The 26409-nt window shown below is 39.2% G+C and overlaps 3 protein-coding genes across 4 annotated transcripts in view; 1 reads left to right on the forward strand and 2 right to left on the reverse strand.

Annotated features, from left to right (window-relative positions):
- The first annotated feature begins 4120 nt into the window (after window positions 1-4120).
- Window positions 4121-14613, forward strand: ampd3a (adenosine monophosphate deaminase 3a). 2 transcript variants are annotated; one of them, XM_077564623.1, is made up of 15 exons: window positions 4121-4172; window positions 7011-7233; window positions 7858-8044; window positions 8356-8521; window positions 8593-8812; window positions 10147-10276; window positions 10361-10555; window positions 10656-10787; window positions 10961-11124; window positions 11207-11333; window positions 11442-11605; window positions 11678-11798; window positions 12003-12176; window positions 12852-12962; window positions 13358-14613. In XM_077564623.1, exons 1-15 carry the CDS (start codon window positions 4121-4123, stop codon window positions 13529-13531), a joined length of 2340 nt encoding a protein of 779 aa, XP_077420749.1. In that variant the 3' UTR covers window positions 13532-14613. The 2 variants fall into 2 exon arrangements, with proteins under 2 accessions (XP_077420749.1, XP_077420747.1); XM_077564621.1 differs by lacking the exon at window positions 4121-4172 and having other exon boundaries at window positions 4227-7233.
- Window positions 14614-14767: 154 nt separating this feature from the next.
- lyve1a (lymphatic vessel endothelial hyaluronic receptor 1a) lies at window positions 14768-18444 on the reverse strand. Its single transcript, XM_077564624.1, has 6 exons — window positions 18285-18444; window positions 18040-18217; window positions 17816-17955; window positions 16492-16668; window positions 16332-16404; window positions 14768-15117 (listed from the first exon to the last, which is right to left on the reverse strand). Exons 1-6 carry the CDS (start codon window positions 18364-18366, stop codon window positions 15051-15053), a joined length of 717 nt encoding a protein of 238 aa, XP_077420750.1. The 5' UTR covers window positions 18367-18444; the 3' UTR covers window positions 14768-15050.
- A 3078-nt stretch (window positions 18445-21522) lies between these two features.
- The window catches only part of mrvi1 (murine retrovirus integration site 1 homolog), a 29010-nt gene continuing 24123 nt past the window's right edge, over window positions 21523-26409 (reverse strand). The window contains exons 36-38 of the mRNA XM_077564620.1: window positions 24848-24970; window positions 24380-24511; window positions 21523-22953 (exon numbers count right to left, since the gene is read on the reverse strand). Coding sequence (XP_077420746.1) covers window positions 22791-22953; window positions 24380-24511; window positions 24848-24970 — 418 coding nt within the window. The 3' untranslated portion in view covers window positions 21523-22790. The remainder of the gene's footprint in view (window positions 22954-24379; window positions 24512-24847; window positions 24971-26409) is intronic.

Here is a 26409-nt window from a genome sequence, read left to right on the forward strand (position 1 = left end):
AATTATGAATACAAGGAGAATTTGGAGATTTTGCACAAAAGCAATATTTGAAGCCAGAACCCTAAACCTTCTTTGTATGCTTCAACTATGATGTCCACTCTAAAGCACTACATATTTATTTAAATTCTAATCACAGTTGCATTGCTGTTGATTTTAAAAACATCTGCTGGAGATGTTCTTTGATTTAATTTAATATACAACACCAAAATGGATGTTCCAACATGGAATTGTGACAGTAGGTGACCTATTTAGAACTTCAATTATGCATTCTCTATTGCCATCTAGTGTGTAAAAATAGTTACAATGTCAAATTGTCATATTTGTAAGTTTTCTTCCTATTACGTTATGATCTATATTTATTACAGTTTAAAACAAGATTTGACAACAACAACATAATTTTTTCAATTCATTATGAACTTCATATGCAATAGTGGCTTTTCAATGAACTTCACTACACACACTTAAAGGCTTTATAATGTTTGATCCTGATTGACAAGAGTTATTCATTTACCAACATGTTTGCTATTGTTGTAGTAGATGACAGTTCTGTCAGTCTACATTGTATCATACTGACAGTTGTTATTCATATTGTATATAGGCCTACTGTTTACTTTTGCTTATTGAGAGTGACATATTCAAGACCCATTTTAATGCTGAACAGCACAGCTTTATATTATTGCACACTAGAACAAGAGACTATTTATTTATTTATACATTTCATTAATGTCATAACTAAGCAAAAACTTAACTTGTGAAGACATACTTGCACCTGGATCTCATTGTATTGCAAATATTTTGTCTTGTGATGCCAAATATCAGTATTAGAAGTAGCCTACAGTACTGGCAAAATACAAAATCGAAAACACTAATAAATAAAAGGACACAATTAAAAGCACCGGAATTTGGTTTTCTATATTTCTACCCGTTAAATATAAATTAGCTGTATCCTCAAGTTTGCGTGAAAGGTATACGTGTTAAGGTGTACCATGATTAGACTCAATTAACCTGAATGTGGCCTAGTCACTGTACTCTAATTATGTGCGGTAGTCCTCGCTTCAGTAAGCCAATGAGCTGATGACGCCATTGGTGTGATCACAGCACAGAGACACTGATTAGTGCAGGTCAACGTGCATGTTAAGCCAAAGAGAAAAATCATGTTTAGATAAGTGATGTGTTAGATGACTGAGCAATGCTAAGGGAGGAGAGGGCAAGTGTATAATCAGTTGTTCCCACTCAGATGTCCATTAAGGCGATACAGGCGGCTCAATGTCAGTACTCTAAAGCCAACTCTAAAAGTACACTGATAACCTGGACTGAGAGGATTAGTCTCATAATCTAAACTAACCTGGCTAAATGAGGGACTGTGGACCTTTGGCTGCTTATGTAGTCTTCAGGGTTTCCAAAAAGAGATTTGAAGTGAACTTGAGCCTGATGTGATATTTCATCAGCCCGATTCAGACATTATGACAACCAACTTATTAACACCAACAGTGATAGAAATACAGTACTGTGCAGTTGTTGACCTTTTTCTACTGCAGTCGTTTTTCTGTCCTATAATTCAGTTGATGAAGTCCTCACCTGAATTATTATTATTTTTCTCCAGGAATGAGCATTGGTGCTCATTTTGGCTTTGCAGTTTTTGTTATCATCTAATTTTTTAATTGACATTGAAGCACTGTTGCAAACTTGTCACCTGTCAATAACTTTTCTGTCCGGGACTGCAGTTTAGTGCCAGTTGGGAGCTTTCTGCCAATCAAACTGCTCCAACACATAATACAGTTTACATGATCAAGTTTCTCAAAACAAGATCTGTTCCTGACAGGGCTGGACTGGCTAAAAAAATAAAATAAAATAAAATAAACAGCCGTAGCATTTTGGCCCAGACCGACTCCTGCCTAACATGTAGTTGTTCTGCCACTGATGTTTATTGATGATGTTTCAGTTTGCTATCTTTATTTGAACTGGATTAATGGACTGCTCGCTTTAAATTGTGGGCCAATCTCTTGGGGTAAAATGTAGGAAAAAAATAGTTAAAAAGCACTGCATCGGCCCCAAAAGTGGCCGGCCCACTGGTCATCTGCCCTGTATGCCAGAGGATCAGTCCAGCCCTGGTTCTTGACAAACAATGCAGCAGCAGCAAACTCTTACAGCAGACATTTTACACAGGCCAAGGTGAGGTCAAATTAACAAAAAATCACTGACTAATTGTGGAAGAGATAAAGCTTTATCTACACTAACATGAAGTTGCTCAAACAGCTGCAAACGGAAGATCATGATTCTCAACAACCTGAAGTCACACTCCAATGATGCTGAGGTCCATTGCAGATGGCCGGATAGACTTTTCCTGGATTTTTGTGAAAATTTGTGGGCTGCGTTTGAAGGAGTCTGCAAATTGGGATAGCCATAGTCTTTACGCTGCATTACATTAACATTGGCCTTCATAGACAGCCTCAGAATTGGGATACATAATGAGAATGGATTGTCCATGAGCAAACAGCTAAATGGATTGCTGTAAATGATGCAGTTCTAGTATAGTGGCTCACAAAGCTATCACTGCAGCATGTTCAGTGCCTATATTTTATTTACAGTATCTCACATTTGTTTGAATTTTGTTATACCTTTTCATGAGACATCAATGAAGAAATGGCACTTTGCTAAAATGTAAACAAGTCAGTGAACAGTTTTTATAACAGTGTACTCCTCAAAATAACACAGCCAATAATGTCTAAACTGCTGACAACAAAGGTGAATACACCCCAAAATGAAAATGTCCAGATTAGGGAAATTAGTCATTTTCCTTCCCGGGCTCATGCGACTCTAAATCGTTTCAAGGTTTCAGGTCCTGTATGGGAAGCAGGGGTGTTAATTTGGGTATCACTCTCACACTCTTGTCAAATATGTACACCATATACTGTGTGTTGTGAAATGTTTTTGCACACAGATCAGGCAAAACAAATGACAGTACTTTAACTGAGTTGTTTAGTTGATTTGAACTTTAGTTGAGTTGATTTGGTTTAAAGAGAAATACATATGAAAGGCGCTACTCTTTGTAAGGACTATTTATTGTCAGGTTGATGATGTGTTTGCAGCAAGCTATGGCAATGAAGGAGTTAAGGATGGACTGACGTGGACTTGCAGGGTGGTGGATGAGGTATCAAATATTGAACGAGGCGTGAGTCGTCGTTTCTCAAAAGGAAACATGTCCACTATTTACAAACTCTTCAGAATCTGAAGTGGTGAGTGAAATTTTTTGAAAATGCATAATCATGCCGATGGCTTGCGTAGATTAAAAAATGTCTTACTTACAGCTTTGTGATACTGCAAATACAGTGCACATTAGAATCAAAACATTGCATGTGCCAGCACTAATAATGTTTTGAAGCCGTTAAATTGTGATGGAGGAAGAAAGATGCCTGGGGTGGATTTCACTCACCAAGGAGGTATACGTTAAATATGTGCCATAAAAGTTCAACAGAAAGATCAGGCTTAAACAAAAAGGTAAGTTTCTATTGCTTTTTTGATGGATTTGTTTCCTTCTTACATGACGACCGACTGGACACTTCATTAGATACACCTGTACAATCCAATGATTTGTTGAAATTGATACATTTTGTCTGAAGTCAATCAAAAAATTGAATGATAAATGTTTATTATTGTGCTTCTACTTTGCAGCGGTGTAGATTCTCACTGAGTGCGTTTTTTAATGGCTCTCTCTTGGAACTAAATGAGGAAAAAAGTATTAGAATGAGAGTGCGAATGGTGTACTTTTGATACAGCTAGTACATTGAAGCTCATTAAACTGCAAGTGGCCGTGCATGTTATGGCCCAATGTGGAGTTGGACTAAACTGCCACCTGCTGACCTAAAGCCAGAATGCAGCTCTCAAACAATTTTCACGCCGTAGGTAAAAATCAAGATGAGAAAAACTAGAAACAGAAACAACAACAATACAATCATAAACAACAAGGCATCTAAATAAAGTGTCTGGTGTGTTCAAATCCACTTTTTATTTTTTTTATGTATTTATTTTTATCACAGTCAGGGAGGCAGTGCTGTATTCAACGACTGAGTGCAGTTTACTGTAATTTGCATTGATCGTGATGTCTTCTGGGAAAGAAAGGATGAGAAGACAAATCATTACTCTTTCAAAGCAACAAGTTGTGTTAGGAAAGAGTGAGACGACTCCTTTCTACTGCGTTCTTACTGCTTGCCTGGTGATGAGGCTTTAGGTCCCAATAATGGACGGACTCCTATGGGATTAACACATGCTGTGGGGAAATAATGAATGATAATGTCAGAGATCATTTATGGATCTTTCCATAATTCCACATTTACAGTGCAACAGACTTTCTTTTTTTTTTCTTCCTGGAGAGCTCAACAGACTTAACTCTAGGGCACTCATTGCCACAGTTGCTCCAAGGAACAGAGAGAGCACCATTAGCTTGCTCCCCATGTTAGTGTCCAATTGTGCTTTCTAAAAGGCTTTGCCACAAAATCTAATCTGTTTCCACCCACTCAGGCTGCAGCAACACTGAATAAAACATGTTTCCTGGAAGCATTTGAGCCATTTGTCCTAATGTGACAGTCATCGACAGAAATCCTGAATCTATTGACTCAAGAAAACTTGTATATTAATCACATACTGTGCTGTATTAAAATGAGTAGTGTATTTCGAAGAATTAAAAATGCATGGAATGATGAGGAATTTATATCCACTTGTGAAGGCCTGGTTCAGTCTCTTGTTTTTGTTTATTCCAAATGTGTATCATAGAGTTGAGGACAGTAAAGTAGTCAAGTCTGACTGTAGTTTCAAAAATATCCGATGCGTGTACTCACTTTTGTGGAATACTGTAATTAGCTCTTATACAAACCATGCAACCTATGATACGATTTAGTATCCCTTTAGCAGTAAGCAAGCCGGTAAGCAAGATAACCAATGTCATTGCAAAAAGCTTGCAGGCGAAAGAGATTGCTGCGGCGAAAGTAAGTATAATCTCATTCGATTTACTGAATAATTGAAAAGGTCGCCATTTGCAGATCAATACAACAGTAGGATCCTATCACGTTTCTTGATAATGCTCTACAGCAATACACACTTGTTGTCTGAATAGCGTTGTGTCTGCAGGATGGCAAGTTTCCTGGAAGCACTCTCACACAACGGAACATTGGATTAAATAACAAGATTCAACTTGGCCTGTCTCTGATGTTGTGTCTATGGCAAGCTGTTTGAACATGTATTCCATATCCGACTTCTCTGCTGGATTGCTCATGTACTACTAGTATATTCCTTGTCCTTGCTAGTCAGACAATTCAACACACCAGAATCTCGGATTCAGGAGGAGCAATGTGTTTTTTTTGTCCCGGCCGTGTAACAGCTCTAACCCTCGGCAGGGTCCTCGAGGGTGCGTGGGAGTTCGCCCAACCGGTCTACGTGTGTTTTGTGGATTTGGAGAAGGCGTTCGAGTCCGGTCGGGTCCCTCGGGGAGTCCTGTGGGGGGGTGCTTCGGGAGTACGGGGTACCGAGCCCCCTGATACGGGCTGTTTGGTCCCTGTACGACCAATGTCAGAGTTTGATCCACATTGCCGGCAGTAAATCGAATTTGGTTGGACTCCGCCAAGGCTGCCCTTTGTCACCGATTCTGTTCATAACTTTTATACAGAATTACTAGGCACAGCCGAGGCGTTGAGGGGGTCCGGTTTGGTGGCCTCAACATTGCATCTCTGCTTTTTGCAGATGATGTGGTGCTGTTGGCTTCTTCAACTCTCACTGGAGCGGTTCACAGCCGAGTGTGAAGCGGTTGGGATGAAGATCAGCACTTCCAAATCCGAGACCATGATCCTCAGTCGGAAAAGGGTGGAGTGCTCTCTCCGGGTCGGGAATGAGATCCTGCCCCAAGTGGAGGAGTTCAAGTATCTTGGGGTCTTGGAGAATGACAGGCGGATCGGTGCAGCATCTGCAGTGATGCAGAATCTGTATCGGTCTGTGTTGGTGAAGAAGGAGCTGAGCCAAAAGACGAAGCTCTCGTTTTACCGGTCGATCTACGTTCCTACCCTCACCTTCGGTCACGAGCTGTGGGTCGTGACCGAAAGAAGATGATCAGATACAAGCGGCCGAAATGAGTTTCCTTCGTTGGGTGTCCGGGCTGTCCCTTAGAAATAGGGTCAGAAGCTTGGTCATCCGGGAGGTGCTCAGGGTTGAGCCGCTGCTCCTCCGCGTGGAGAGGAGCCAGTTGAGGTGGCTCGGGCATCTGGTTTGGATGCCTCCTGGACGCCTCCCTAGAGAGGTGTTCCGGGCATGTCCCATCGGCGGGGGGCTCCAGGCACTATGTCTCTCGGCTGGCCTAGGAACGCCTTGGGATCCCGTCGGAGGAGCTGGTTGAAGTGGCTGGGGAGAGGTAAGTCTGGGCTTCCCTGCTAAAGTTGCTGCCCCCGCGACCCGACTCCAGGTAAGCGGTAGTAAATGGATGGATATTCTACTCTCTTCCTAGTATAAAGTTTACTCTGTTAAGACTGGGACCGAATATAGTCTTTTCCTGAGTAAAATTTATTCTACAAAATTTACTGTGCAGATATTAACTCACTCACAACATGTACAGTAGTTGTCTCACTAGTACGCCAAGGCTGTCCTACTAATATGCAGAAATATAATAGAGTTGTGCAAAAGCGCTACTATAGTAAGACACAGTGCTGCTATAGATGTGCCCTATAGTCATTCTACTACTGCACTAAATTGTCTTACTAGTTAGCACAAACATCGTACTAGTACATGAACATTCAGCTGGATGTTCGGATGTTTTATAAAAACAGCAGATTTGGAACAGTTCACCTTTCGCAGGCACTTCTGTTGTGCAGCAGCCTGCCCTCATAATGTCACACAAACTGTCCCATGTGAGGATTTTCTTGTTTACAAAACATTGCAATCTTGTCCAACTCCTGTCCAGGCAAGAAGGGCGAGTCCTTCCCCACTGTACTGTCACCACTTACTTCACTCTGGCTTCTTCTAACCTGCAGACATGCCTCGCCAATTCCCCAAGGTAACTCTGAGTGAGGCTGAAGAGGAGACCCAACTGCTGGTGGAAAAGGTGTACGCGTCAGCCCTGAAAGAAGAGGACAATAAAGATGCATTATCCATGTTTACGGTGGCCGAAGATTGCCCCATTGGCCTCCAGCAAGCCAAAGAGCACGAACTGCTTAAGGAGCTGGCGGAACAGCAGTCTGAGGAGAGCGCCAAAAGGTAGGCCTCGCTTATATGACAGATCAATAGTATACATTTGTGAGAAATCAGAAACTGACCAAATTTGGACATAGGAGGCCTTCACTTCGCTGAGACAATATATGTGCTGTTAATAATATAACATTAGCTTTATAATTGCTTATAAATGCCACAAGATGGTGCCAAAGCACTACTTTTGTTTAGCTGAAACTCATTACCTTACTTCAACATAGTTCCTTGTCACCAACATGCCACTTGACATATATACTGTATGTGCTTAGGTGCATACAGTATATATGCCAACGACATATAGAATATGTAAAGGTATGCTTTTAATTTTGATAGAATTGTGTGGCCTCATATGCAATTAGAACCGTGTTTCTTAACCCTGCTCCTCAAGTACAGCCTGTTTTCCATGTCTCCTTCAGCCAACACTGCGGATCGTTATCAGGCTTCATGCAGAGCTTCCTGATTAGCTCATCATTTGAAACACCTGTGTTGTCTGTTGGAGACATGGAAAACAGGCTGGACAGGGGTACTCGAGGACCAGGGTTGAGAACCACTGATTTAGAAGTTCCTCAGATACACAATAATAAGACCGACCTTTGCATTGAACTTTAATCAATTGTGTTACTCGTTTTACAGGCGCAAAAGCTTGAAGATGATTCGTTCGCAGTCCATGTCCATCCAGATTTCAGGGAACCCAGAGTGGATATGTCCAAGGGCTCCTACGCCATACCTGTCTCCCAGCTCCAGCTCGCTGTGCTCAACTGTGTCAGAATACGGCCCTGATTACCAAAGGGTCACAATTAGTGGCGATTACTGTGCAGGAGTGAGTGCAACTGGCTCACACACACAACTGATAAACACCAATACAGCAGTTGAATTACTTTCCCCAATAAAAAGAATGGAAACCGTTCATCCGTTGTAATCCACCCCCCCCCCCCCCCTAAAAAACACAACAAAAACAATTTTTAAATATAGTGATACTATCTGGAGAGGTCACAACTCCATATTAATATTTATAGCATATAAAGCAATATTTCAAAGTAATTCGTAGTGTTTTTTTTTATATACATGTCTGTGTTTCCCCACTGTGTTCAATAAATAAATGTGTCCTTCTTCTCTTCACGATTGATTCAGATCACCGTGGAAGACTACGAGCAGGCAGCCAAAAGTCTTCTCAAGGCTCTGCTGATTCGTGAGAAATATTCCAGACTGGCTTACCACAGATTCTGCAGAACCACAGCGCAGTTCCTTCGCAGGGCTGAAAACGTCAGGTGGAGCGAAGAGGACGAAGTTCAACCAGGTTTTAAGATACGTGAGCAAACCAGACTACTGTGATTGGTGGAAGATGTTAACTTTGTCTTGGGTCTCCAGATATGTGCCCGTGTCCAACAGAGGATGAGGATCCGTACAGTATGGAAAACATCCCAGAGAACCTGACCTATGAACTAAGGATGTTGGATGGAATAGTGCACGTGTTTGATAGCGCTGAGGATCTCAGAGAAAATCGTCCACATGACCTTCCTTATCCAGATCTGGAGACCTTTGCTATAGATCTTAGTCATGTGCTTGCAATGATTGCAGATGGACCCACGTAAGTTGCCACAACAAACTGACGACCATCATCTATGCTGGTTCTGTAGAGTCACTACATGTTCTTACAAAGGTTTCCTTTTAATGGACACCTCCTCTATTGGTCTATTCTTATGCTTCCCAACCACTTTGTTGTGGTAAATATCAGAGTTTACTTAATTGTTCTGCCAGAAGGTACAATTAACCTGTGTTGTCATCTGTTGCAATTTATACAACAGATTACAGTCAACTACTAGAGCATATTTGCAGTTTGGCATTTGCAATTTGGCCTATTGGCGGAATTTTTTGTGTGTGGAATCTATCCTCTGTTCTTCTCTAAAAGCTGTCACTTTGTTGAGTAAGAGGGGCTTTTGTTGTGTGTGAGACACTTTTTGGGGAGAATTTTTGTTGCAAGTTGTTTTTTAGTGTGTGTGTGTGTGTGTGTGTGAGAGAGAAGTATTTTGTTGTATATTTGAGTTTTTTTGTCTGTCAGATTTTCTTTTCTTGTGTTTTTGGTGAGTGTGAGAGTTTTTTAGTGTGAGAGGTTTTATGTGTGAGTTTTTTGCTCGCTAAGAGTTTTTTGTTGAATGAGACGTATGTTGTGTGTGTGACAGTTTTTCGGCATGTGTTAGATTTTTTTGTTCTCATATTTAGCGATTTTTAGTCTGTGTGAGAGAGTGTTTTTTTTTGTTGCATGCCACAGGGTTTTGGTGTTTTTATGGGGTTAGAGTTAGTGTCTTGGTGTTTGTGAAATATTGTATTTATTTTTTCTTGTAAGAGGTTTGTGTGAGTTTTGTGTGAGAGGTATTTTATTGTGTGTGTTTTTTTATTGCATGTCAGAAATGTTTTGTCTGAGGAAAAAAAATTGTGTTTATAAGATATATGTTGTGTGTGTTTATGAGATATATGTTGTTGTTTGAGAAAGTAGACAGTAAGTTTTTTGTTGAATGTGAGAGGTATTTTTAGTGTGAGTTTTTTTTATGTGTGAGTTTTTTTAGTGTGTGTGAAGTTTTTGTTGATGAGTGAGACTTTTTTGGTGTGTGAGAGGTATTTTGTTTGTGATAGAGGTTTTGTTTTGCTGTTGATTGTGTGAGAGTTTTCATGTGTGTGTGTGAGAGTGATAAATTATTACCTGATAACTGGGTTTATCCTATACGACATATATATATATATGTACAGTATATATGTATATATAGTCTTGAGCTGTTAGGTACAACATGTCGACTATCTAACATCTAAATAATTTGTTCTGGCTAAACTTGCCCCCAAAAAATGTCATTGATTTTGGTTATTAAATGCAACTGTGACGTACTTAAAAAAAAATTAATCCTGACTTGCTTAATTTCTCATTTTTAGAAAAACCTACTGTCACAGGCGACTTAATTTCTTGAGTTCCAAGTTCCACCTCCATGAAATGCTTAATGAGATGGCTGAGCTCAAGGAACTAAAAAGTGTTCCTCACCGAGATTTCTACAATGTGAGAAAGGTAACACATGGGCAACGAGACCATTAATCATGCTCTTTGAAAATAAATAAATAAATAAATAGGAAACACTCTTTTTCCACACAGGTGGATACACACATTCATGCGGCTGCGTGCATGTCTCAGAAGCACCTGCTGACCTTCATCCAGACCACATACAACACCGATTCGGACCGCGTTGTCATGGAAAATGCTGGCCAGGAGATGACTCTTGAGGGAGTGTTCCACAGACTCAACATGGACCCCTATGACCTTACTGTGGACTCACTGGATGTTCATGCCGTAAGGAAAAGAATGTCACCATTCACGTATATACAGTGTATATACCGGTATGTACCATCACAGTTGATACAAACACATTTGTGTGTGTATATCTCTACAGGGAAGGCATACGTTCCATCGCTTTGACAAATTCAATTCCAAGTATAATCCCGTTGGAGCTAGCGAACTCAGGGAAATCTTTCTCAAAACGGACAACCATCTCAATGGCGAGTATTTTGCTCGCATAATAAAGGTAAATGTAGTCACAGTCACAAGTTAGCATATCTGCCTCATAGTTTTGAGGTTATTGTATGTTTTTATAAAGTACAATATGGAGCGCTGTATGTCTTGTGTCTCAAGTCATGGCTGCGTTAGCAAAGAACAGATGAGACTGTTTTGGTCACATTCCATTTCCACCATTAACAGGAAGTGGCCCACGACTTGGAGGAGAGTAAATACCAACACGCGGAGCCACGCTTGTCCATCTACGGACGTGCTCCAGAAGAATGGCACAACCTGGCTAAGTGGTTCATTCTACACAAAGTCTACTCTCCAAACATGAGGTGGATGATTCAAGTACCGAGGATATAGTGAGTCGTCCTTATTTACCAGACCCAATTCCTAACATTTTCAACAACACCTTGATGAGAAAAACATTTTCTATGTCTTAAGTGACATTTTTAAGTCAAAGAAGCTGGTGCCTAATTTTGCCAAGATGCTGGAAAATATCTTCCTTCCCCTCTTTGAGGCAACCGTCCACCCGCAGAGTCATAAAGAACTTCATGTTTTCCTCAAATATGTAAGTTAAGTATTTAAACAAAATTCCACAAGGATCAAGAATTATAACACATGTTTGACCCAATATTTCTATACCTTCTCTGATGAATCATTCCTCTTCCTTACTCAGGTATCGGGCTTTGACAGCGTAGATGACGAGTCCAAACACAGCGATCACATGTTCTCATTCAAGAGCCCAAAGCCAGAGCAGTGGACCGGAGATGACAACCCACCATACAGCTACTACGTCTTCCACATGTATGCAAACATCATGGTCCTCAACAATCTCAGGAAGTAAGAGCTCATTCTTGTCTGCATACTATGGCTTGTTGAAGGAATGTAGTTTTCACCTTGTGGGGTCTGCAGGGAACGTGGCCTGAACACCTTCCAGTTTCGCCCCCATTGTGGAGAAGCAGGCTCCATCACTCACCTGGTATCCGCCTTCCTCGCGGCAGACAATATCTCACATGGGCTCAACTTGAAGAAGGTACGTCACACTGACCTGATGTCTACTGTGAATCAATGAACAGCATGGACTGAAATCAGTTGCATGTTGTCCTCTGTCGCCCTCTATTGGCCAGTCACCACTGCAACATCGCAAAATGACAACCAAACACAATACTAACACAAGCCATGCACAATTTTTCATAATGTATGAAATAAAAAAGAGCATCTAATTCCCACCTTGCAGAGCCCTGTGCTTCAGTATCTGTACTACTTGGCCCAAGTGCCCATCGCGATGTCTCCATTGAGCAACAACAGCCTGTTTTTGGAATACTCGAAAAACCCTCTGCGAGAGTTCCTGCACAAAGGCCTCTGCGTGTCCCTGTCTACTGATGACCCAATGCAGTTCCACTACACCAAGGTAACGCTGTTCATGTGGAGTCAGACTTGCATTTCAGTGCACAGAAATTCAACTCATTGAATGAAATCTATTGCATGAATAAATGTGTTGGTTGGTTGACAAACTTGACATCAGTGTGCAATTTGTACCGCAAGGGACTAAATTCTAAACTAGTAGAATTGTATAACTCATTTTTTCCCAGCCATTTTCACTGAAGCAACCTCCTTTTTACTGATTTTGCAAGGCCCACATGATATTGTGTTCTACTGCTATAAAAACATGGAACCTATTAAAAGAAATATTAAAGTCTCTTCTTTCATCAGAAAAAAAAGTATACATTTATTTCTATCTTTTTCCGTTTTGCAGCAATTAGCATTAGAATATATTGGGGGAAAGAGCTTTTTGCAACATGACCCAAGTTGATCTCTTATACTCTGCTGCTTCGTGCTGGCCGTTTTTGTAAGAACTACCATTGCTCCAACCGTTCTTTGCAGTTGAGAGGCTGCATCAAAGCCTTAAGTATGCTCTAGCATAAAAAAATAAAAATATTTAAAAACAAACAAAAAACAACAACATATAAATACGTTTTTGGGAGCTATTTGAAATAGAACGCATTTATACGTTTTTTGGGGCGCAAATGAGATGTCAAATTGTCTAAAACTCTTCTAATATTAATATCGAGCTTCTTGTTGACAGGAGCCACTGATGGAGGAATACGCTATTGCAGCTCAGCTGTGGAAGCTCAGCACGTGCGATGTGTGTGAAATAGCTAGAAACAGCGTGCTGCAATGTGGACTCTCGGATCAGGTACTTGCTGACGACTACTGTTCATATTTAGTTAGATTTTTCTACTCTTTCTTCTTCTTATTATTATTCGTTGTCAGCATAAAGTAAGATCAGTTTTTGTCTGCATAATATGACAATTATTTTTTATTTTTTAAATCCCTCTTGCAGGAACTAAGAATATGACATGAAATTGTTCTCTTGTCCATAAATTCATAAATTATGTAAAGTGGCCACAAAGGAGCCCGGCGAGTGATTATTATTATTCTTGTATGAACTTCCCTATTATGGGAGTAATAACGCTTATTGTACACTGTTTTGCTTTTATTAAAAAAAAATATTTTCAATGACTTTACAACAGTCTGTAGGGTGTTAGGGAGTTATCATCTAATATATATTTTGATATTTTTAATTTCCAGGACAAGAAGCACTTCTTAGGGGTGAACTACCTGAAAGACGGACCAGAGGGAAATGACATTGGCCGCACCAATGTGGCTCAGATCCGAATGGCCTACCGACATGAAACTCTGTGCAATGAACTCAGTTTCCTTGTGGATGCGGTCAAGTCTCAAGCCATGAACTCTCTTGTGTGAATCCATGATGAGCATGCTGGAACACAATTCGGGACTCAAACACTCGCATACACATTACTGAAAGACTTTCATAGATATTACACCACTGAACACTCTCACACTCACTACTGATTTTATTTGCTCACACACTACTGAAATGCTCTCACACATACACTACTGAAGTGATCTCACACTACTGCGACAATGTCGTACGCATTGTTGAAAAAAATCACACACACCCTACTGAATACCTTTATACACTACTGAAACACTCATTCCCTAATGAAATGCTCTCACATATTCTTTGCTCAAACATACTGCACCATTCAAACACACACTACTGAAATGCTCTCACACTCACTCCTGAAACACTCACACACTACTGAAATGATCTCACACTACTGCAACAATCTCATTCAGACACTATTGCAATGCTCACACACTACTGAAACACTCTCATACGCTGATGAAATGCTCTCACACACATAACTGATTTTTTTGCCTTCACACTACTGAAACGTTTGAAGACACACTACTGAAACACTCATACAAAAACGTTCTCATACACTATTGAAATGTTCTCACAATACTGAAATGTTGTCTATTGACACACTTTATGTTTACATACGTTATTGAAACATACACACACAACTGAAACTCTAATGAGGAAACACACTCACACACCACTGACCCCCCCTCCCCTCCATACTGAAATGCTTTCACACACACACTATTGAAAAACTCCCACATACAAAACTTAATTTTTTTTTGCTCACATTCAGTACTAAAACACTCTCATACACACTGCTATTTATTTCAATATATTGTATGAGCACATTTCGGGTTGTTATATGAACACATTTCAATCAAACCTGTAAAGGATTTCAGTCGTGTGAGTTTGAAGGGATTTCCGTGGTGTATACGAGAGTATTTAGGAATTCAAGTCATTTATGTACTGGTATGTAGTAGTTTTCCCCAACAGCCTGTCATACTGCACTTAGTATTTATACTACATTTTTATTAGCGTGCCCGTACCCGTGACTAACTGTACTGTCACAATATGCTGCCTTGAATAAAGGAAATATTCACCAAGCTGACAAAAGGGAAAATATCCTGTATGATTAATTTTTTTCATACACTTATGACAAGGGCAAACAATGATCCATCTTCACACAAACCCACACTGTATAAACATTTGCACTCCAGACTGAATTATGTAAGAGCTGTTTACACAAGACACAAGAAACCTGTCGAAAAAGCTTTTCAAACAGTTTAGTTTGGACTAATGTGATTACACACAAGATAAATGATGTCTAGTCTAGTTCATTAACGTCTCATTTACTTGCATGTACTTATAGCAAAATCATAAAAACAAGGAGTCAGTCTTCAAAGCGATTGTGATTGTTACAAAGAGGCTATATACTGTACATCCTTACAAGCGTTTTAACAATAGACACAAAACATTATGCACGGTGCAAAATCAGATGCGTGTCGCTCAAACACGAGTGAAATCAGACAGGCAGTAACTTGAAGCGACCGTTTAACTTGCAATGTGAATGACGTCTCCACGCTCTTGAATCACGTCAGCTCTCTGGAAGCGCCTCTTCCTGTTTACAAACAGACAATGTCGCAATCAATGCCTGGTACGAAAAGAAAATTATATGAGAGTAACTGACGCCCCCTAAACAGGCTTTGCATTGCCAATAGATGCCACATGATGACTCCTCAGCTCACTTCAATTGAAGGTACTAAAATTGGTACTTGGTACTAAAATGTCACAAGATGGCGTCAAAGCACTACATGAAGTTCCACAAATTGCTTCAACATAGTTCTGGGGTATGGATGACCAAAACTGCCAAAATACAAAATAAATAAATGACTAAATAAATAAATAAATGACTAAAAGTTAAAAGAAAAACAGATATAAAAAATATAATTAAAAAAATAAATCCCCCAAAATAAATAAAAATGGAAATAAAAACAATTATATATATATATATATATATATATACATATACATAAATAATAATAATAATAATAACAATAAATAAATAAAATATATTTAAAAAAATTAAAAATATATATTTAAAAGAATTAAATATATATATATATATATATATAAAAATAAATAATAAAAATTAAAAAATACATAAAAGCAAAAATAAATACAACAATAAAAAATGAGAGCGGCCCGGCGAACAAGGAAGTCTTGCCGGCTTGCATTGGAGAGCCCCAGCAATGCACGACTATCTTGTCACCCCGACTTGTTGTCGAGCAACTCAAGTCGCAAGTTGTGGCGACAGTGGACAAGATAGTACTTAATTACTCATTCAGTACTCACACATTCCTAATTATAACATATTTATCATATAACAATTAGCGACAGCTTAAAAATGACTAAAGCGTCTGTGCATCATGATTAACTCATATCGACCCCTTTTGGTGCGCGGGCGACTTGGCCACCAGGGGGAAATAAAAATAGAGGCATGCAGTCACAAACGAAGAAGAGTTTCACCACTACTGTGACTAATATGCAGTAATATTAACATTTTTCTGCAGAGTGATTATTTTTATTTTGTCTATGTAACTACACCGTTTGTCTTTTAATATCTGCTGCTTAAAGCATTTTAACAATACAACATACATGCTATTTATTCTATTCTGTTTTACAGTGTTTCACATGATCTGCCAGCATTGTTTTGTTTTGTTTAAAAAAAAAAAAGATTTATGATAGACAGTAGTATATTACTTGTGGATTTCTACTATTTAGCACTTCTAGAGAATAAGTTGAACACAAATGTTCCAAGAGAAGTCAACTTACACTTTCATGTATGCAAAGACGGCTATTGCAACCAGGAGAACGGCACACGCTGAGGTGATGAGCACAACTTTTCCTGCAACAGTCAAACATGACAAGCTACATTGGTCACATGTGCAACTTATCAGTTAGGAATTTTGTGTAATGGAGACAAGTGGAGAACCTTTCCCAGAGCTCTGTTCACTGCCGGATAAACGGGCCAGCTGCGCACCGTCCAGGCTATCCAGCACTGAGAGGTCGGAGGGCAAAGAAAGGTTGAAAATAAAGAGCGCGGGGGTAGGACTTAGGGAGTCAGAGGACTTGGGGGTCATCGCTTCGTCCTCGGGTTGATCTGTGTAATCTGCACATGGCAAAAACACAAGGGGAGATTGATTACATAAAGTACATCTCACTGGTATTGATCATACTTTGTTAAGGTTGTCAATAAAGGAGATATGGTAATACAAATGATTTCAGTATTGAATTTCTCAGTATTGTAGATGATGAGCAAATTATATATTGACACCTTCGTAAAATAATGATAATAATAATAATGATAAATAAGTCAATCAAAATTTTACACCTAGTACTGTTCGTACTCAAATAATGATTCAATTAAAATGTATTGCACATTAAATAAAGCTGCCTAAACTAACAAACTAAAATAAACAGTTAAAAACAAACTTTATTTAAAAAATAAATGTAAATGTATTTAACTTTAAAGTTAAATATAACATGACTGTACTTAGGCAGTGTTTCTACAAAATATATCTTCAGTTGAACTGCTTATGCAATATATTTAATTATGTTTGCTGAAAAACGTACACAAAAAAAAAAGACTTAGTCCATCTGTATCCACAATTTCCCATTAATTCCCCCCATTTTATTTGCAATCATATGTTTATTATTGTGGTTTTCTTTTAACACAATTTAATGCAGAGCATGTATTTTTTTTCTTTTTTTTCCCTTGTCTGCATAGCTATATTTCTTACTCAAGTAGCAAAAATAGTAAGGTGCCGTACACGGGAATAGAACTACGTGGCAAGAAAATATCAATCAATTACTCCATTAAATAATAATTGAATGTTGTTGCCAACAAGTTGCATGCAATACAGAAATGTTCCCCTTCAGCCTTTTTTTTTTTTAACCTACAACCTAAAATTGCATGAAAGCAGTTAATGTTACCCCAAAAAACATAACAAACAACAACCACAACAATAAACATATTGGTAAATACAATTTTGGTAAATATAAAAACAAAAGGGAATGCACATTGAAATACTGCATATTGATTAAGATGTCAAATAGTATTTATATCCTGAAAAAAAAGGTTAAGTAATCAAATAATATGCTTGATCAATTTTTGACGTCTGAGCTAAACTTGGTTATAAAAAAAAAAAAATTATTTCTCATTCCTGTTCGAAATGGTAACATATTGTAACATATTAGTAAAATTAAAAGAATCTGCAGCACATTTTACATGCATTTCTAATGATGAACAATCCTACCTGATTGATTAAAGCAAAACACATCAAACTTCTTGTCCAGTGCAGCTCGCCATGGGAGCAAGCCGATCTGGTTTTGGCCGCAGTTCATAAGTGCCTTGATACGGGGGATGACTGCATAATGCTCGTCAATCCAGCCAAACCTGAAGAAAAGGGAGAAAAACTCAAAAGAACATTCTTTTTTCTTTTCTTGGTCAAATGTCACTTTGTGTGTGTTTCGGTCTTACCTGCATGTTTCTAAGCCCCTATTGAGGGCTTCGGCGACTTGATCTTTGGTGGCGAGGTTGAGTCCGAGGTTAGTGCAAAGGTCGCGTGCTTCGGTGACATTGAATCCGTACTCGGGCTGGTTTTGATCATTCATACGGCTGAGCTGGACCACTCCGGCGATGCCCTTTGCAGGGAACACTGTCAACAGCATATGCGTTGTCATTATTGAAAACACAAAGAACCTGTAAGATAGAAAAAGCCGTACCTTGCAGGTGGATTGTGACGTTCTGACAGAAGGCCGCAGTGATAGAAAGCGCAACCGCAACACAAAGGAAAATGGTCTTCATGGCTCCGGGTGGTCGAAACGATCGAATGCAGACAAAGTGTTGATCGCTGTTTGTGCGCCCCCAGCCAAATGGACGGGGTTAAATAGAGGTGATCTGCTCTCATTGCGCTGTGTGGGCTCTTTGCCCATTGCCAGAACGGAAAGGAAGGGGAAGAGGGAAGTCGGGTCAAAGGACCGAGCGCAAGGCCCACGAGACCAGAAGATAAAACATATGGAAAGCACACTGAAGTTCAACAGCAGGCAAAATTGAGCTGAAAAAATAATAATCGTGTGGAGATAACCTGAATTTCACCTTCTCTAAACTTTTGAATGCGTGACAAATTGTGTCAGTACTTTTCCCATAATTGGCTCAATTTGGCCACAAAAGTTGCATTTTTTTTTTTATATTTCCGAGCAAATCCACTTCTTTGCCAATTCCTGTCTTTCAGCAAGCATATCTGTTGCACTCTACATCCCAACCACCCGTCTTGCCACTATTTCACTATTCTTACCACATCATTATCCGTCCACCCATCAAACCAACCATCCATCATCCATCCATCCATTTTCAGTCCAACCATCCATCCAGTTGTCTGTCCATCCATCCGTCCATTTGACCATCCATACACCTGTAACGATTATCTGCCGGTTGTAAGTTTTTCAACCTCAACACAAACAAAGGAATTTAATTTCTTTGTCCTGGACTTGCCACAGTGGCGGTCAGGGGTGCCAAGAGATGTTCTGTCTCACCGCGCCACAGACCTCCAAGCCCCCCAGTTTGGAGTGAGAAGACTGACTGAAATCTGACTGTTTTTATTTTGCAACAGAACAATGAAGTATGAAATGTTAAGTGTTTGCCATTTTTGAAATGTTGACTCCATGAAGTGTCGTGTCTCATTGCATGGCATATTCTCCACTTAGCTTTAATTTGTGTGCGCGTTTTAACAGTTGCAAGCTAGGTAACATTTCTTTTTATGTGTCCAACTATACATGTTTGCATTGATTGAATTTTGACCTTAGAATCTCATCTAACATGGGATCCAAATTCAATCTGATGATTCTTCACAAAAGCCCAACCAAGCTGGTAGATTTTTAGCTTCTCTGAGACCTGAGGTGCATAGACCGCACCCCTGGAGCGGGGGTGGGACCACCGGAATAAGACCCGTGACCCACAACCGCTACTTCCTCTTTGTTGCTCTTTTTCCCTTGTCTCCCTCTTCACACTGCTGCCCTGCAAGTGAAGGGATAAATGCCAACTAGTAGAATTGTGAAACTCATTCTTTCCCAGCCATTTTCACTGAAGCAACCCCCTTCGCTCCCGGCTGTTTTACTGGATTTTGACTGATTTTGCAAGGCCCACAGAATATTGTGTTCAATTGATACAAAAACATGGAACCTACTAAAATAAATATTAGAGTATCTTCTTTCATCAGGAAAAAAAAATCAGTTTCCGTTTTGCAGCAATTAGCATTAGAATATAGCTAAGTTTAATCATTATTCACAAATATCCCTCTCCAGCCAGCAGGTCGGCCCCCGTGAGGCTCCTCTGCCCGTCCTAAAGAACTCTCTCTCTCTCTCGTGAAATGAACCTCTTTCATCTCTTCTTCAACGGCTTGGTGACCCTCCAGTCCAGGACAACAGTTCTCCGCGTCTCGGGCCAACACGAGACCATCTGTAAATGCAACTTTGCAGACATTAACCAGATTGTACTAATTGGTGCATCCAATTGAGTTAAGCAATTAGGTTAAATGTTGGGTCCCATGTTTGTTTGATTAGGAAGTCCATCACCTCGTTTAAGACCGTTTCTCTTTCCTTGTTTGATTATTTTAACACTTTAGTTCTTGTTTCTATTTCCTATCACAGTAGTTAAGAGTTTTGCTTCTTTTAAGTTCCAAGTAGATTTTCCTAAATAGATTAGGAAATAAATGTGTACAAAATCAAAACCTGATTATGTACTGCGTGTGTGTTTTATCAATTTATATTAACCAACCTCGAAGCTGAACAAAGAACTCACAAAATTATTAAAGGGTACAACCTTCATTTTAATGACTAATTCAACGAGGTTCTCATCTTTTATCCTGATAAAATGATCAAAAATAGATGTGCTCCGCAGGCTTGCTCAAAATTAATTTAAATATTAAGTTTGAATCTCCTTCAATTAATGAGTCAATCGATTATTAATTTAGTAATTAACAATTATTGATCTAATAATTAATTGAATACACACCCATCCGTCCATCCATCCATCATAGTACTAATGGCACAAAGATGTCAAGAGGGCTTAAAACATCATTACTTTAATCACGACTGCTGCAACAGTAAAGCCGTTAAAAAACACACAAATGTAAACAGCTCAGGTGCGACACCACTCATCAATTCATGATGTGTATTAGTAAATGCAGCTTCGACGTTTCACTGGCTGCCCTGCAAGAATCCATTCAGTGTCGGTGACAATTGACATTTCACGTATTGGTCCAAAGGATTTCCTCCCGTGGGAGCTTGCATAGTCACGAGCATGGCCGTGATCTCAGGATCCTGTCGTGATCTCGCTTCCACAAAAACACCCCATGCATGTCACGGCAGCATGCGAAATGACGCAGACACACTCGTTACCGCCATCATTTTCTATTCAGGTCTTTCAATATTTGTCAAACACTATGCAAGTTACGTACAAGTGAACACAACATTATTTCCAAGCTCAGGACTAAATATAGTGAAGCATTAAAAAAGAATGCTTTATTATTAGCAAGTATTGAAGTTTGAAGAAAAAAAGTTATACTTCCTTATGTTTGCATTAAAACAAAAATATATGAGGTTATAATAAACAAGCTCCTACCTTGGGCCACCCATTACAAATCTGCAACATTTTCACCCAAATGTGCTTATTCCATGATTTTCAAGTCAAGATTTACACTATATATGACCTCTATGACCTCTCTCGTATAAGTTTCCCTCACAGTCCTCAGTTTTGTATTGTTTGTGGCATGAATTCATCAAGTGACCCTGCCATTTTGCAGAATGTTATCTGCCACATGACTTCATGGCCAAGCACAATAACATCCTGCAGCTCCAGCTGCTTGACTGCTTATTCTACGAACAATACACCGCGCGTGGATGAATGAGCTGCAAGCGGCCTATTCACATCACAATCACATTTTTCAATAAAAAAGGACAGTGATTGAATTGACAAACATTTATTTCAAGCTGAAGTGGCAGAGCAAATCTCTGCAGAGAGTTGATAGCACAAGTAGGCACACGTGTAAAGACAATCAAAAATAAACATTGTGTAACATCTTTCAGTGCCCCGTAGATACAATCCAAAATGGCACAAATGATTGATTGCGAAACGTATTGCACTCTGGAAACTACAGTGGAACCTGTAAAGTCTAAAACAATCCCTTCCTGACTTCAGAGTTACATATCATCTAATTAAAACCACATATAGCTTTGCTTTAGGAAAGTCCACTTAGCTTAATGCTAACACACAATGCTAAATGTCATAGACATGCTAAAGAATAGCATCGATAGTCGTGGTCTTATAGCCCTTTAAGGGATGGATATTTTACCACACACAATGCAGCAACACACTTAGACATACAATATAACAAAACTCATAGGCATGCATTCTTTATCCTCTGCAAAAAAACAATATTAGTAGGGCCCAACTGATTAATTGGCTTTTCAATTTAATCAGCCAATATTAGCTCTTTTAAAATCTGGCAATGGATTTTCTTACAACTTAGATTAAATCACAAGACACATTGACATCCAAACGGTCCCCCTCCCCAAAATAAACAAACAAACAATCCTTCCATTATACAAACCGCTTATATGGTCGCCAGCGAATCGCAGGGCACACATAAACGAACAACCATTCGCACCGACAATCACACCTACAGACAATTAGGAGAAGTCAATCAACCTACCGTGCATGTTTTTTGAATGTGGGAAGAAACCGGAGTTCTCGGATATAAAATAATGTGGCGGGTTGGATATGGCCCCCGGGTTTTGGGTTTGACACTGGTGACTTTGAGGTTCCACTGTACTTGAAAGTGTTTATATTTTAAATCTTTAAATGCACTTTTTATAAATAATAACCACAATACATATGCTCTATATTTTCTCTCTAAGTATCAGCTGGTAGTCAAGGTCCTTAAAAAAACAAAAACAAAAACAAAAAAAAAACTATTGGACCTGAGACATAAGTTACAATTTTACATGGTTGTAAATTATGTGCATGCTACAATTAATGGCAGCACTTTCATATTCACATGTACCACAATCATATTTGGTCCCTAAGTAGAAGTGAACAAGTAGTAACTGTAACAAACATTATACATACTGTAAGGCCTCAGAAACTTTTTCGTTAACGGCATTCAGCAGTGTTCCGCAATGGAGTAAATGGACTGAGACAGATTGGTGTCGGTGAATAAAGTGCTTGTGTTCTTATGTGTCGTCACGCTTGCTGTAGTAGCCAGAAAAGAATGTGAAAATGCTGATAACCAGACACATCACCAGAAAAACCACCAGCGCCATCCAGAGAAGCCGCTTGCTCCACGAAATCTTTGGGCAAATGCGGCTAACAAGAACCAGGATCTCCTCCATCCTCCTGTGGAGAAGAAAGAAAACAATGAACCTGCATGAGCTTTAGGTGGCAGTAATGTGCATTAGAGGTTACTAGCCACCTTTGGAAAGCCGTTAAAGCATTTTTTCCCCCATAACCTTAAGTTAATATCTAGTTTAACTCATTCACTCCCAGCCATTTTCTCTGAAGCAAACTCCTTCGCTCCCGGCTGTTTTACTGGATTTTGACTGATTTTGCAAGATCCACAGAATATTCAGTTCTATTGCTATAAAAACAAACCTATTAAAAGAAAGATTAGAGTCTCTTCTTTCATCTTCGAAAAAAAGTATATTTTTCAGTTTTGCAGCAATTAAGCTTGTTGCAACATGGCCCTTTCTGATCTCTTATACTCTGCTGCCACCTGCTGGCCGTTTTTTTTTTGTACTACCATTGCTTTAAGCGATCTCTTCATGTCAGAAGCTGTATCAAAGCCTTCGTCGGTATGCTGTGGCATAAAAAATAAAATTTAATAAAATGTATAAATACGTTTTTGGGACACTGGTAATAATTAAAATAGAACATATTTATACGTTTTGGGAGCAAATTAGATAAGGTCCATGTATTAGTGTTGTAATAATGGTATCTAATCTTACTATAATTATTATAATTTTTTTTTACACTGCTTCCTTCCACTTCTGTGTGACATTTCTGCACACTAGTAGATTTGTGGTGGCCCTGATGAAAATCGGCAGATGTGCTGAAAACACTGTAACGGAAAGTTTCCCAGGGCTTATGGACTTAAAAGTATTTATTTTAGCAACTTAATTAAACAAAAATTATTAACAAAAAAACAAAAACATTTTGTGGTCCAGGAGCAGCTCTAGTTGAGCTTGTGAAAGGTTGCCTAACAGTTCTGCACCTAAAAGTGTGTGTTTTTTTTGTTTTTGTTTGTACATCTTCAACAATTGGTAAAAAAATAAATAATGAATTTAAAAAAAAAATGCAATTTTGCTGACAAATTGTTGGAAATTGACCCAGGGAAATGTTATTTTTTGCCGTTTACATTTCTTTGGAGTGTTTGTGAAAGGTTTTCCAACAAGAGTCTTAGAAAAAACAAAAAAAACAACTTAATACTGCATTTCCTTCAATTCACTTCAGTTCAATGAAAAAGTGTTTACTTAGAGCAGCAAGTAAATAACGTAAACAGTAAAAATTGTCAACACAGAATTCAGTCATTAATTTCACATGAAATTTAGACTAATACTTAGAATTAGAAATTATTAAGAAGAAATCAAAATGCTAATTGATAACATACTAAAAATACAAAAAAAATGAGTTGTGCAGCATCATGTTGATGGAGATGCCATTCCAATGTTGAAATTAACACGTGCCATGAGATTGTGTCGGAAATTAAATAGTAGTTTCACATTTACACATGTAAATATCAAATATATTTTTCTGTGTGGCATACCGGCTTGCTTGGATTTTCTTTCCGCTTTCTTCATCCCGTATCTTTGATTCCAGCAACTTGTCTGCAGCTTCGTCCTCCACTTCAGGCTTTTCTTCCTGAATTGCTTTGTTTTGCTTTAGTCCTTCTTGGTACCTTCAGTGAACATACACAGTCTCATTTATCAGAGCGTTCAAACAATGTTACAGACGAAATGCCGGTAGCGTTAATAGAGGTTTTATCATTTATACTGGTGACAGATGGACCTTGGAAGATATTTATATTATTTCCTATGTAGAAAAAAAGCTAATCAACATTCTGGAATGACTTGATTACACTGTATGTAAAATTAAAAAAGAAAAGTTATTACATTTGATATCTCTGTACACGTGAACGCAATGTGTAAAGTGTTGGTTTGTGACGAACCTTCATAATGGCTGTGGTGTGTTTATTTATCACAGAAGGTGCATGTGCATAGAGAGAAGGCCTCACCCTTTATTGTACGCCGTTTCCTCAATCTTTGCCTTGAGCTCTGCCCTGATTTCCGCTCTGATCTCTTCCAAGTTGACAGCGGGCTTGGCCGGCTCGCCTTCCTGCTCCGACGTGCTCTTTCCACTGCATTGTTTTGCATAGGAAAGCACAGTCAGGCCTCGGCTGCATCGCGGCAATCATGAGAATTCATTACGACATAAACCTGCTGAACTGCAACGCAAGCTGTCCAAAGACAAAACGGAGATAATACAAAGGGTCTGATTTACTAAGATTCCAAAAAGCGTTCCGTTCCCCTTCATCTGGCCAGTTGCGTGGGCCTTATACATAGGTGGCCAAAACGTGCCTAATTAAAATTAAACTGGACTAGTAAATGAACCACAGGTTGCTGGAACTGCACACATGGGCTTTTTTAAACAGATGTGCTGCTTTTAATATCGAAAAACAACGGCAACATAATGGCAATTTTAATATCGCGATATTGCGGTTATTGTTGCATCCCTACTATATTGGTATGGCTGACTGGGTGTCACTTATGCTTCAAAACACTTCTTTCTTTTTTTTTGCTGTGAACCTTATGTTTATTTTCCATACACAGCAAAATGAGTGGTCAGCAATCGTCCACTGGTGAAAAAATAGTTGCTGAACGCCTATTAGATTAGATAGGTGACTTGAGCTAAGCCGTTGTGTCGCTATGACCTGTCCTGGCTTGGCGTCTTCCTATCTATCTGCACTCTGGCGCACTTATCCAGGTGAAACCATTGAGGACCATCAGGTCGCACATTTTCATATGGGATAGGCTGAGCCATTATAAGAGTAGAGACCATTTTGAATAGATTAGACCTTCTTCCGCATTCAGCAGAAAAGGCTCCACAGCTGTGTACTCGATCTTTCTGGCATCCAGTAAATAGTTCAACTGAGAATATGCAGTCTCCTGGTTGTTATTGGTAGCATAGCAAGCATTCAAGATAAAAGAACCGATGAAAGTTCCAATCGGAACTTCACAACTCGTTTTTTTATGCACACTGAACAACAGTTTGGTTTTGGCACCATCACTCAGTGTGCAGTGGTCCAAACAGAGATGCAACAGATGTAAAAGTGAAACCGCCCTATTTCTTTAGCTTTAGATAGTTCTGATTAGTTTCACAATGGAAAATTACAGAGTATTGCAAGTGCATAACAAAGTTTGAAGTCACTTAATATCAGCCAACTGCTCTGGGAAACTATTACACTAATTTCCACAGTGCGCAGATGTAAGGGAATGCAGAAATGAAAGGAGTTTTGGCATGACTCCTTCTTGTGATTGTCTTCAAGTCAGCCCTTAAAACATCCAGAAGCTCCACCTTGCCAAAGTAAAAATTCTGGTATAATTCTGTCTACACATGCAGCAAACTCAGCTCCAATTTATTTAGAGAGCACTTCTGAAACAACCATTGCCGCATACAAAATGCTGTACTTGCACCTGACGCATTAATTAAAGATGCAAAATTAGTCACCAAGTTACAAGTAAATCAGGCCTATAGAGTGAAAAATGGCAGCAGCCAGCTGTTTTCTATTGCTCTTCT

This window comes from Vanacampus margaritifer, chromosome 4 (genome assembly GCF_051991255.1).
Source record: "Vanacampus margaritifer isolate UIUO_Vmar chromosome 4, RoL_Vmar_1.0, whole genome shotgun sequence".
In the NCBI taxonomy this organism is placed as follows: domain Eukaryota; kingdom Metazoa; phylum Chordata; class Actinopteri; order Syngnathiformes; family Syngnathidae; genus Vanacampus; species Vanacampus margaritifer.